Below are 12435 nucleotides of genomic sequence, written 5' to 3' on the forward strand. Positions count from 1 at the left end.
ATCTGTCACTGCTGTGGGTCACGGCTAGCTAAAAGAGCAATGTACATCCCATCCCTCCATAACTGACAGTCTTTTAACCCTTTCTTTCTTCTTGCCTTCACCTTTTGTCGTCCTTCTCTGTATTCAACAACCTTTTCTGGCCTTGCTTATCTGGACCAGCTCTGCTCCCACTGAATAAAACTCTCTGCTACACACCGCCGTATCTCAGCTCTGTAAGACTGGCATTTAAAATACACCGAGCTTACTTCAAGTGGAAACAAATCGAAAGTCGTTTTTGTTAGCTGCTTTTCTGCACTGCAGAAGCTGGAAACACCAGAGGTCCTTATTGTGGTTGATTTAGAGCCAATGGTTTTCCTTTCAAATAAGGAGAACATAAGAAACAAGCCGCTGAGAGTCAATACTGCATTTTCCTCTCAACGTCCAAGTGGACTCTCTCATTGTGCAATTTCAATAGCATCTCCACATACAATTAAACAGAAGCAAGAGCTTTTCAGTGAACAGAGGAGCTTCAACACAGACTGTGGAAAGCATTGAATTTAATAGTTCAAAAGCAGCACACTCACACACATCTGTAATGGACAAAGTTTCTACAGTGTTGTACTATAGAAATAGGCACACATTTAGACTCAATAGCAACGCTATTGTAGAACACCAGCAACAGTTTAAGAATACATTTTAGAGTAACTGAAAATGGATTAAAGGTTTAAACGGAGGAGACTATAGGAAAGACCTCTAGATGAACTCAGATCAACTCAAATAAAGTGACTGTTTCATCTGTTTTTTTATATTTCCATTACCTTTTGGTTTCACTGAAACAGGGAGAAAAGCACATCCATACAGTATAAAAGCTATGCAATCCATTTTCCTTACAAAGACATCAAAAAGATATTGGCCAATACAAATAAAAATGTGACCCAAAATCTAAGCGTGGTCTATAAAAGTGTAATAAAATGAAGTAAACGAGTACTACAGAGTCATTTATAAGTTGTATATAACAGCCTTGACAGCAGGAGGTCAGTTTCTTTCATTGGTTATAAATCACAGAGGCACCACTAACTACTAAGAAAATATTCAATAAAAGAAGCATGGCTGATATTTATCTGATAATAAGTGTAGGACACTGACGTTTTTGTCCTTTAACCTGCTGAAAACAGTTTATTTCCAATGCCCGGCACGAAGGTAAAACAAAAATAAAGTGAGGAAAAAGAAGGGGAAAAATTGAGCATTTTTTTGACTGGCTCCTCACATAACACGGTCGATACACAGGGGAGGTCGGTTGGCAGGATTCCCATGGCTGTCTGGGAGTAATGATACCTTCATAGTGTCTGTCACTGAAGTCCCATCGTGATCGGTTAATACCTAAAAAGAGCAGAGTACATGTTCAATCTTATTCAGCATGGATTGATTTATATGCTAAATAACCAAAGTCATGTCTGCAATGTTAAACAGATACAAATTCACACAAACAGCTGTATCCTTTAGCATTGTTATAAATCAGGAGCCCTATTTCATATACATGCAAATGCCGTACATTTTAGAGTGATGTAATTTATTATCTTCACTATGCAGATTGGTGCCCGAGGGGACTGTATTTCAATTGTATTTGAAATTGTCATGCTCTTATTGAACTATCGAATGGAATACTGAACACTGAACGGAGAGAGTGAGTACGAATGGAGGACTTGTGATCAGGCGACATTTCCAAAAATGCCAGGAATGAAAGCCCTTTTGAAGGGAACGAGCAAGAAGAGACACAGAGGGAGCTGAAGCAACAGGACTCCACTACAGAGCTGCACACTTATGAGTCATAAACGTACAAACAATGAGTTGAAAGAGAGAGAGGGGTGGTTTCACTGATCAGGATCAGGTTGAGAGAGTCACATGTAAAATACCGTGTCACTGACAAGCACTTTTATTCGGTAACAGGAGCGGCTGGGTTGTCTTTCTGCTCAGAGGGAATGGCTAGGTAGTTTGTCCTGCAGGCAGATTGGTATAAAAACAGAGGAGTGTCTAAGACTTGGTGGTTTCTACCACCATATACCACACAATAGTGCTGGTTATGGTTTGAATACATGACTGAATTCCCTTTTGGGACTGTGAGGCTTTTGTGGATTCATATTTGTCCCTTATTCACAGCAATGTGTACACCCCCCAGAGGAAATGCATTTTAAAAGATAAAAATCATCACTGTAATGTGAGCTGTGGGGAGCTATTGTGCAGGCTGCGCATCAGGAAGACATGACACCCTCATACAGTATTTAACAGCAAACTTTCATATTGTTAAAAACCACAAAACATTCACCAAATATGCACCCGATTCAATAGAGCTGCACGGGAACTGTGTAGACTAAGCATAAAAATTCATAATAGTGAAAAGAGTTTTGTGACTCTGTCAGCATATTTTGAACATAGCCTCGTTTTGTATCTCTTTGACAGATTATCACTTGCGTTCCATCTTTTCCCTCGGTAACATGACTAATATGATCCGAGCCACTAATGCATCACAAAATGTAACCTCAAAATGTTCTAGCTGCGGTACATATCCATTAAAGCCCGGGTAGCTAAGAAGCCGACCACAGAACAGCCTCGTTGAGTGTGTGTAGTAGCTTCTCACTGTGGGATGTGTTGTCATACAGGTCAATAATGGCTCAGAGTCGGCCACAACCCATTAACTCTTTCAGCTGCAGGAACTGATGAAGTTTACAGAGATACGCACATCCGATCACTTGATGCTTGAATTAAAGTGCACTGCTGATCTGTCTGTGGATCAATAAACTGTACTTACATGCTGGGCTGATTTCTACTTTAACTAAAACACTAGTCAGCAGCCCCCTCATGGCTTAAATGTGCCACTAAATGTAACATCTAATTACCTTCCATGGCCTTTATCAACTGATTTATAAAAGATCTAATTGATTTTACTTCAGTTTCCAAATGAAACAAAATGCAGAAATACATATTTTATATATGTATAATGTTTTATCCACATATTAGAGGGAATATGCAAACCACACAATCCAAGAAAAATAGAGAAAAACACAATATAAAAGAATAGCTGGTTCAGCTTATTGTTCACTTTTAGTCGATTCAGGTGTTAACTAGTGCTGCAAATAATGATTATTATTATTATTGATTTATTTACTGATTGTATTCTTTATTGTTTTGCCTATAATATGTCAGAAAATACTGAAAAATGCTGATCACAATTACCCAGAGCCCAAGATGGCATATCTCTTATTTTGATCAACAATCAAAAACTTACAAATATCCAGTCATATTTGACAAAGAAAAGCTGGACCCAGCAAATGTTTGGCATTTTTGATCGAAAAATTACTGAAATGGTTATTCAATTATCAAAGTAGTGGGTGATTAATTTTCTGTTGATCAACTAATCATCAATTCGTTCAGCTCTAGTAATTAAATTCAATGATTTTTTTAGTTCATTGTACTACAGTTGCGTTGGTTTGTATTTATATTGTATATTTTATTTTTGGTCATTTTGTTTGGTAATAGTTTGTATCACAGGTTTGCAGACTTTACTATGGTCTTTATTTTCTCTATTATTAGTACCATAGTTTCAATTAATTAATTCTAATTGGTCGCCAGTCACCTAGGTAACCAAGCAAGTATACAATTCAACATACATGGACGATTAAGTTTCATATAATAAATGGAGCTTTTCTTCCCAGAATAAATCCCTAATTATACAGTTCTTCCCAGGAAACTTTGTAGGAAATTATTAGGATATTACTGTAAAATAAAGTGTTACTTTATGAGGTTTTTCTATTATGTTGTGTTGTGTTGTGTTGTTTCCACCCCGTGTATATTTACTCTTTGGGGCTCTATGTGTCAGATTTGGAGTAAAAATTAATTGTCTGCAAAAACCACAATAACTGGCTCAGCACATGTGCTCTGTGTTATCTGTGATTGTTCTGTTCGCAACATAAATTGCCTGTTCAAAAGTTGTCAACCTAGATCGACTGACTGGCATCGTCAACGCCATGATACTCCGCTGGGAGCTGACTATACAAGTGCATTGGGGTCTTTGTTAGTGCTGACAAGGTGACGCAGAAAGTGGGTTTCTGATGGAGCGCGAAATCCACCACTGATGTAAAAAGATTGTTTTAGAAAAAAAAGCAGTCAGCAGTACTTAGAATTATTCAGGCCTGTCAGGTATTCTAAATGAAAAGACAGATTGCTGTTGCAGAAGGGTTACACAACTGAGGCAGTGTAGACTCAATTAACTTTCTGTCTGTCTGTCTGTCTGTCTGTCTGTCTCTTTCCCTTCCTCTCTGTCCTTCACTCTCTGCCTCTTGATTGCCCCATAAATGTCTCTTTCCGACATGTTTCTAAAATTCCTATTATGTAACAACCACAAACCGAGGCATACACAGGTAACGCTGTATTGGTGACTCATAATATGAACCCACTGCCTTGTTGTGTTGTGAGTCATAGAAAAAAGAAGGTTAGTACAGATACGAATCTGGAAATTTTGACCAAAGGTCTGCTTTTGAATTAGATGCTTTCCGTCGTACCCCGACGCATCTGTGTTTGCATGCGCACATTTGTGTCCGTGTGAGACTCACGCCGTGTCCTGTGTCTGCTCATCAGACTTGGAGATCTTCCTGTAGCAGTAGACCATCTCTATCAGCAGCCAGAGGGTCAAGCACACCAGCAGCACATACATCATGATCTCAGAGTAGAGCGCTGCGGGGTCCTTGGTGGCTGTGGAGCACAAACAACAGCAAGGAACATGTATTATTCAGTATGCATTCGTCATATGAATGTCATTGTGCTGAATATAGCAGGGGAGACTTGTTTATTCACCGGTTTAAGAAAGTGCTTGTTCATGTACGTGCAACACTGCTGATAATTGAGAAGGTAAAATTACTACGGTTGAGTCCAACTCAATATGTGCAATAGTTATTATGAACTTTAAGCAAAGCAAGGTCATGTTTTCTGGTGTGCTTCCTGTTCGAAGATACACTTTAAAAATGATGCAAGAATTATGTTGCATACAGAACATTATGACCATACCTGCAGTACAGTGATAATAGAGCCTAGAAAGTTAAAGGTGCCCTGAGAAGTTTCTTGCAAATAAAGCATTCTTCTTCACTGCTGTTGTTGGTGCCACCAACAACGACTGTCGGTTAATAGAATAGCGTGAAACCGACGGCAGCATGCACGTGCACACTTATGCGCACGCAGGGTACGAACAAAACGTGGACCCACTCATAAAAACTTTGCTCCATAGAGGTCAGAAACTCCACAGGGTACCTTTAGATATGAAATAAGATGAATATGCAAAGTCACAGTGGTTCTCAGGGCTTTACACATCTCATATTTTGGTTTAATGTAAATGTAAGACTAATTACATTAAGCTATATCTTTATATTTTATTTACTGTAAAGGGATAGGTTCACATTATTTCAAGTCTGTCTTAGATCAATACTCGTTCGCCCTTATGAACATTGAAACAGTGCTTTCAGAGTAAGTGATGGGGACAAATCCACAGTTTATCTGAAGTTAAAGGTAAAGTGTTTAGGATTTGGTGCCATCTAGTGGTGTGGTTGCAGATTGCAACCAACTGGGTACCCCTCCGCTCACTCCTCCCTTTACAAGACTGCGGTAATGTGAGCCGCAGAGGCCATCCTTACCATAATAACACTACTTTAGGAGCAACAGAAGTCAGGCGGTGGCTGGCGGTACCACAGTTCGGCACTCTGCGACACACGTTACTGCAGTTTCACAAGCGTATTGGAGAACTACGGTGGCCTTCAGGTAACACAAAAACGTGAAAGGCTCTCTCTAGAGCCAGCGTTTGGTTTGTCCGTTCTGGGCTACTGTAGAAACATGACGGAGCAACATGCCGGACTCCGTGACGAATCCGCTCCCTACGTAGACTAACGAAAACACGATTCTTTCTTTCAGGTGATTTTACACTGAAGAAAACATAGTTATAGTATTAATATTATATTCCATTTCTGCTAATACACACTGTTCCTTTAATATGAGGCTTCAGCAGTCTGAGTTTATCAGATTAAGCGAGTATCTTCCAAAGCTACACTCTTCTTAGTACAGAATTTCCTCTTCATGTTTCCACAGAGCTGAGTTCAGAAGAATAGCAACAGAAAGACAGAATTTCACACTAAAAAGACTGTAAGTTCGGAAGAAGGCTGAAGCTTTGTATTAAACTTTCTAATGTATTTTTGCAGACACAGTACTTTGGATTTTCTCCATCACTTACACTGGAAGCACATTAGAAAGGGATCTTTTAATGGCCGGTATGAACAGGAGGAATGATTACAGCAAGCAAAAACTGTTGTTTGCACCTGACTTGGAAAAAAATGTGAACCTATCCTTTAATATCTTCCATTTCAGGATCATTACGAGCCCCTGTGAACCTGTGTGCCATGTGACTGTGTACCAAATTCCAGAAAGCCTGCAGGCCAGACAGTTGACAGCTTTCACTGATTTGATTCTGCAGCCTCTGCAAATAGAGGCTATTAGTGTAATATAATCCTTAGATGGGAAAGCGCATATACATTTGCCGTAAACTAATCCATTCTACTACTATGGACGTCATTACAGTAACATGATTCCCTATAGCTGTAATGTACAGCACGCAGGCTGACGGCTTTGTGGAATTTGGTCCCACATGTATGAGATGTGAAAGAGAGGCTTTTGAATAAGACATCAAACTGTAGCATATTTTTGGAAAGTTGCACTTCGGAAGATAATCACGTCCAATTTTCCTCTGTTTCCAGGTCCAAACGCTGGCATACAACTAGCCTGGCTTAGCTTTAAATGCCTCTGATAGTGAACTATATACCACGTGCAAGCAGATATAAATACTAGTAGTTCCAAATATACATGTTGTATTGTATATTCGATCAAGGTGGAAAATGACACATTCAGCAAGCCAAGCATTCGGGAAGCAGAATACATTACCCCTTATTATAGATAGCAAAGTGGTTGGTTTGAATTAACCCCTTCACTGACAACAGAAGAAAGCTTTGATGAACAATAAAGGCAGACAAAACAAGACACAGAATTATTCCTCTTCGGTACAGTGGCGACAAAGGGGAGAGAAGGAGAGTGGTGTTGTTAGTGCCCTAGCGCTGATGCATCACAAAGTGAAAACAACGAGTGGGAAATATATAATAAAACGAAAAAAAAAACACTTAAAGCGGTCAGATAAACACTTTATGCAACATCGAAGGAGGGGCATGTAGAGCACAAAGAGAACACTCAGCACAGCATAGACTTGTGTTTCTACCAGGAGGGATTGTGAATTAACACACCTGAGCTCAACCTCTCCAGCATATGCAGCTGTATCATCATCATCATCATCATGTTAGTGTTCGAATGTACAGTACTGCGGTGAAATGATCAGTTACGCTGTCCCGCATCTGCATAGCAAACTTTTTTGATAAAAGTTCTATTGGTTAATATGAATTCTGTAGTTCTGCTGATATTGCAATGCAGGGAAATCATATTGTGCGAAAATATATTATTAATTAGAAATTTGAAATATGTGCAGTACAGCCACTCCCGCTGAGACGCTGCTGGACCTGCACTGGCTTTACAAGAGCTTATTAAAGCTGCCGAAGTCTAGTTTTCTCTCAGATCACTTGAATTACAATATGCTGAAAGGTTAATATGGAATTTTTGACCAATAATGCCAAAAACATTCTGCCTACTGCCATTTTTAAGGCCAAATATGAATTATACATTTACTTCAGGACTGTAAAAAGTGTTTCTTGCATATTTTATTTTGAAATGTTGAAATAAAACTAATTCTGAATAGATAGATTGAGTGTCAGATTTGAGTTGTAGATCTCTTGGGACTGATGTCTATATTTGGTAACCTGACAGGGGTATGCATGCCACTGACGGAGAAACACTTAACGGCACACGCAAGTCTGAGGTCTGAATGACCTCATGTGTAGCTCTGGAATAACCCTGCTAAACTGATTTGTCTCCATTATAGCTGGACTGGATACTGAGTGGCAACCAAGCATCTGGCTAAACCTAAGCATGGAAAAAAAAAAGTGGGAAACTATTCGCCGCACCTTTCTCTTTCACCTTCAACTTGATGTCCCTGATGACGGAGAACGAGGGAGTGAAGTAGTCAAACTCAAACGTGCGAACTACGTGGCACTCAAAGACGCCGCTGTCGTTAAAGGTGACGTTGATGATTTGAATGGAGAGGTCCTGCAAATCCTGGCTCCCATTCCAGGTCAGACGACCCTTAAACGGTCCGTCCAATTCAACTGTGCGGTCAACATCATACTTGTATATCTGGGGGAGAGGAAAAACAAGCAGGCATGCATAAAATATATAGTACTAGTATGAACACATACAACGTGTCATATCATACACAACAATGCAGCAGCGACCTACATGAGTTTTGTCAGGTGGGACGTCTTTTTCTGTGTTTGGCATGAAGTACCAATCCACGCGTGTCTTTGCTTTGAGCTCATCCCTCTTCAGACAGGAAATGCAGGTCAACTTCATGGGGTACCCCTGGACGGCGTCAGTCTCCGACGGGACATCGACACATACTGGCCGGCTCAGGTGGACTGGAGGGAAGCATGGAAATGTTACACACATTTAGCTCAGCAAGCTAGTCTGATGAAAACTCAGTCAAAGCTTTGCATATTTGTATTTCATGTTTGACCTTCACTGAGCAGAATGATGTATGTGCAGAGTTTGACACTAGAGGTTGTTTTCACATTCATCTGCTGAAGGGAGAAAGTGTATCTGTGCTCATCTTAAATGTGAGGTTAAGCAACCAGTCTCATCCCAACTCGTCGCAAACTGACGTTTTGTCTTCTTGGTCGCATGAAAAACGACAAAAACACTTGCTTAGGTTCAGGCAATAAAACCACTACAGTTAGGTTTAGGAATGAGCAACATGGTTGGACTTAAAACTACTACGTTTGTAAAGTGAAGATGACACTGAACATTGTAAACACAGGACACAAACCACCTACCCTCCCACCCACTCGGTGTATCTCTTCTGCTCTTTAAACTACGTCACCACTACAGCACTTTCTCTGTGCATTTAATATCGACCAAACGGGTTTACATTGTTGGAAAGCCCGGTGCGTCTCATACTGACGCTCAAGGGTTGTCTTGTGAGTCAGTATTGAACGCTGACGGCCGTGACAAAGTGTCTGTATTTGACGCCCTATAGGAATGACAACGGGCTGGTTTAAGATGTGCAGGTACAAGATGATCACAACTAGTTTAGAAGCAAGTATGTAACTAGTATTCAAAATATGCAAATGTGATGTGGAAACTTGACATCTTCAGTGCACAAGCACTGAGAATGGACTTTTCACTGAAGCAGGAGACATCGTGTTTAACTTTTGACATAAAAAATAACATTTCTATATTCAAATATTTTGGATGTTTCAGCGAGCGGAAAGTAATACATGTCATTTCTTTGAATTTCTAACAAGTTAATTGAACTTTTTTTGTGGATAAACCATATGGGACACTAATTATTATTCAAAGCAGGGTATTTTATAGTCATTAAAACATGTTTGGAAGGAAGCTTCAACTGTTTGCGTTTTTGAGAGAGCTTTTTAATACTCACTGAACCAAACTGGTTGCCCCAGAGTGGGCCCACTGTAAACACAAGAGCTTTTCAAAGTAAAAGTGCTTATAGATGCAGCTATAAGTCATCGTGTACTAATTCTACGAAAGGATTACATATTAACAGACTGCCACGGTCATTGACATTTTCAGGCTTCACTTAATGACTGTGAGAATACAACCATACACACTACAGTGACAAGCACATTTCTTAACTATACATGTAGTAATTAACTCATCATGGCCTAGTCTTCTTATCAAGGTCAGTAGCTCCTGCACTCTGCACTTACATTGACTCCAACGTTGAGCCAGACTCAAAACTCAGTGAGCGTTAAGAAGACACAAATTCAATTATACAGCTCCGTGAGCACTGGAGAGACTTGAGTCACAATACTGATAGCGAATCCAAGATCATCCAGGCCAGTAAGCACTAATGATGGCCTCTGCCCATTAGTATTAGCTTTGCAGAAGCAGTAACAAATGGAGGGGCTGTGTACTGTAATGTATTGTGGGCTAAGCAGGAAGAAGAGGACACATTGATTGATGAATAAATGCATTACAGGAGATGGAGTAATTAGATGATGGCAGGAAGTGAAGGATAACATGGAGGGGGATTATAAACACAAGCATTTCTTGTGAAGTGAAGTGAGGCAGCACTCTCAGCTGTGAGCTTTCCACATGGATGTCTTTTGTGTGACTGTTTCCATGTTGGGTCCAGTGCTCTTATATAACCCAAAGCCCCCCTGGGCAGACAGTGACAACATCGATTCCATCTCTTCTTCTTTTTTGTTTTTTTTCATACTGAGGGCTGGAAATAGGGCAGAGAAACAGATAGGGGAGGAAACTAGAAAAAGGAAAAAAAGAAGAAGGCTAATTCCCTTTTTTTCTGTGTCATTTCCTGGTGTGATTTCTTTCGCCTCTGCTGCTCTGAAAGTGGGTTTTGAGTTCACAGCCAAGCTGGAGGGGTTAAATCCATCTGTGCATCTATATGTAAACCAACAATCTGATGCAATAAGACATGCAAAAATCACAATCAAACAAGATATGTTGAACATGTTGCACAGTTCATACTTACCAACAGAAAACAAAAGTACCAAAGTTTGCAGGTGAACTCTGGTTTGAGTTACCATATTAAGCTCTTTGGTGGTGGAGCTGCTGGTGGAACAGTGTCCCCCTCTCTTGACTGTTGCTTGTTTGGAGAAAAACCAAGTCAAGTTGTCTTCACACGAAGCCAGGAGTTGTTGAAGATGACTTCAGCACCACGGACAGCGCCTCTCCTCGGCAGACGAGCGCGCAGGTAAACTTCCTTCTCTCCTCCTCACGACTGGAAAATCCCAATCAAACTGTGTGCGTAAAGGCAGGATTACAAGGTAGAAAAGAGATGCAGAAACGAGACTGTGAAAGCCCCTGACTTGCCATCTATCTAGAACTTCATTATTCCCTCCACTCGGTGCATGAACTGTGATGGATACTCGGTCATCCTCCTCCTGCTGTCATTCAGTCCAGATCCATCCAGAAAACACAGAAGAAAGAAGAAGAAGAGGAGGAACCTGTGGATTCCCCAAAAGCCGATTTAGTCACTTACTGCTGCAGAGAGTCTTGTTCACACAAACAGCAAAAGCACTGATGACAGTTCTCTCGTATTTCACCCCTCAAAGAAATAACGCCATTGATTGTTTGAAGTCTATTTCCTCCATTAAGGATGACTGATGAGATTTCCCAGCCGCTGCTCGCTGCCTCTTTGTTTTTCACCAGTCACTTAGCACAGAGCCGAGCAGACAGGCTCTGATACGCATGCGTGAGTCACTCCCTCCTACACTACAATGTGCAATGACCACATTGCACTGTCATTTGACCAATCCAGCTCAGCATGCAGGCACTGTTTGCTTTTCTCTTGACTGCAGGAGCTAAACAAACAAACAAAACACAGCATGGCATATAGAAAAAAAACAAATGCAAATCAGTTGTATTTTTGAGGAGAAGAGGAACTGGCTTTGTCATGTGTTATATAATGTTGTTTAGCAGCTGCTAGAACGCTTTCATTTGTTACACATCAGTGTGTGCGTTATTCCAGCCGATTACACTGTTGTCAGGCTATTAAATAGGTGTTATCAGTTGCTGTAAGTACCATAGATGTGGGTCAATAGGGGCCTACTACACCCACTTGTAGGTTTTATTATCTATTCACGTGGTAGATCACCGAAAGAAGGTATAAAAGACCACTACAGTGACCTCTAACGACCGTAGTAATTATGACAGGAGGAGAAGCGGAAGTCAGGCGCTGTAGTATAGACAGTGTGAAGCTCCATAAAGGCTGGAGGTTTGGAACGATGGAAATAAAACACAGGACTTTCACCTAAGAGACTGGAGTTTGCATCCTGTGTGAAACCAACAATGTGTAGTTGTCTTTGTGTTCGTAGTTATTTTAACCCAAAACACAATGTTTTTACCCTAACCTTAACTGCTTTTTTGTTGCCTTAACCTAGCTGTTTTATTTGCCTAAACCTAAAGAAGTTGTAGTTTTATTGCCTACACCTAAATAAGTTGTAGTTTTATTGCCTAAACCTAACAGTTTTTTTGCTTAAACCTAAAGAAGCTGTAGATTTATTGCTTAACCCTAAAGAAGTTGTAGTTTTGTTGCCTAAACCTAAAGAAATTGTAGTTTTATTGCCTAAACCTAACTGTTTTTTGCCTAAACCTAAAGAAGTTGTACATTTATTTCCTAAACCTAAAGAAGACTTTTTGTTTGTGTTCAAAACGTAACGTTTCATTAAGTTTTACAACATGTTAAAACGTGGTAGGTGTACTAGGCCCCAAATGACCCACATC

The 12435-nt window shown here is 40.2% G+C and overlaps 1 protein-coding gene across 5 annotated transcripts; it reads right to left on the bottom strand.

The window, feature by feature from the left end:
• Nucleotides 1-519: 519 nt before the first annotated feature.
• scn3b (sodium channel, voltage-gated, type III, beta) lies at nucleotides 520-11379 on the bottom strand. 5 transcript variants are annotated; one of them, XR_005207709.1, is made up of 6 exons: nucleotides 10682-11379; nucleotides 8407-8585; nucleotides 8076-8304; nucleotides 6952-6997; nucleotides 4587-4725; nucleotides 520-1359 (listed from the first exon to the last, which is right to left on the bottom strand). XR_005207709.1 is itself a non-coding variant. In XM_037776382.1 (6 exons), exons 1-5 carry the CDS (start codon nucleotides 10734-10736, stop codon nucleotides 1913-1915), a joined length of 666 nt encoding a protein of 221 aa, XP_037632310.1. In that variant the 5' UTR covers nucleotides 10737-11377; the 3' UTR covers nucleotides 520-1359; nucleotides 1905-1912. The 5 variants fall into 5 exon arrangements, 3 of the variants coding, with proteins under 3 accessions (XP_037632310.1, XP_037632309.1, XP_037632311.1); XM_037776382.1 differs by lacking the exon at nucleotides 6952-6997 and adding an exon at nucleotides 1905-1976 and having other exon boundaries at nucleotides 10682-11377; XM_037776381.1 differs by lacking the exon at nucleotides 6952-6997 and adding an exon at nucleotides 1893-1976 and having other exon boundaries at nucleotides 10682-11377.
• Nucleotides 11380-12435: the final 1056 nt, after the last annotated feature.

Source organism: Sebastes umbrosus, chromosome 7 (assembly GCF_015220745.1).
Source record: "Sebastes umbrosus isolate fSebUmb1 chromosome 7, fSebUmb1.pri, whole genome shotgun sequence".
NCBI lineage: Eukaryota > Metazoa > Chordata > Actinopteri > Perciformes > Sebastidae > Sebastes > Sebastes umbrosus.

What these genes read in the sequence shown, in the direction of transcription:
- scn3b (XM_037776382.1), bottom strand. Translation starts at nt 10,736, where the DNA reads ATGGTAACTCAAACCAGAGTTCACCTGCAAACTTTGGTACTTTTGTTT. An exon ending in GGTACTTTTGTTTTCTGTTG is followed by an intron (nt 8,586 to 10,681) that starts GTAAGTATGAAC and finishes GCTTCCCTCCAG; the next exon opens with TCCACCTGAGCCGGCCAGTA. An exon ending in GTTGAAGGTGAAAGAGAAAG is followed by an intron (nt 4,726 to 8,075) that starts GTGCGGCGAATA and finishes TGTGCTCCACAG; the next exon opens with CCACCAAGGACCCCGCAGCG.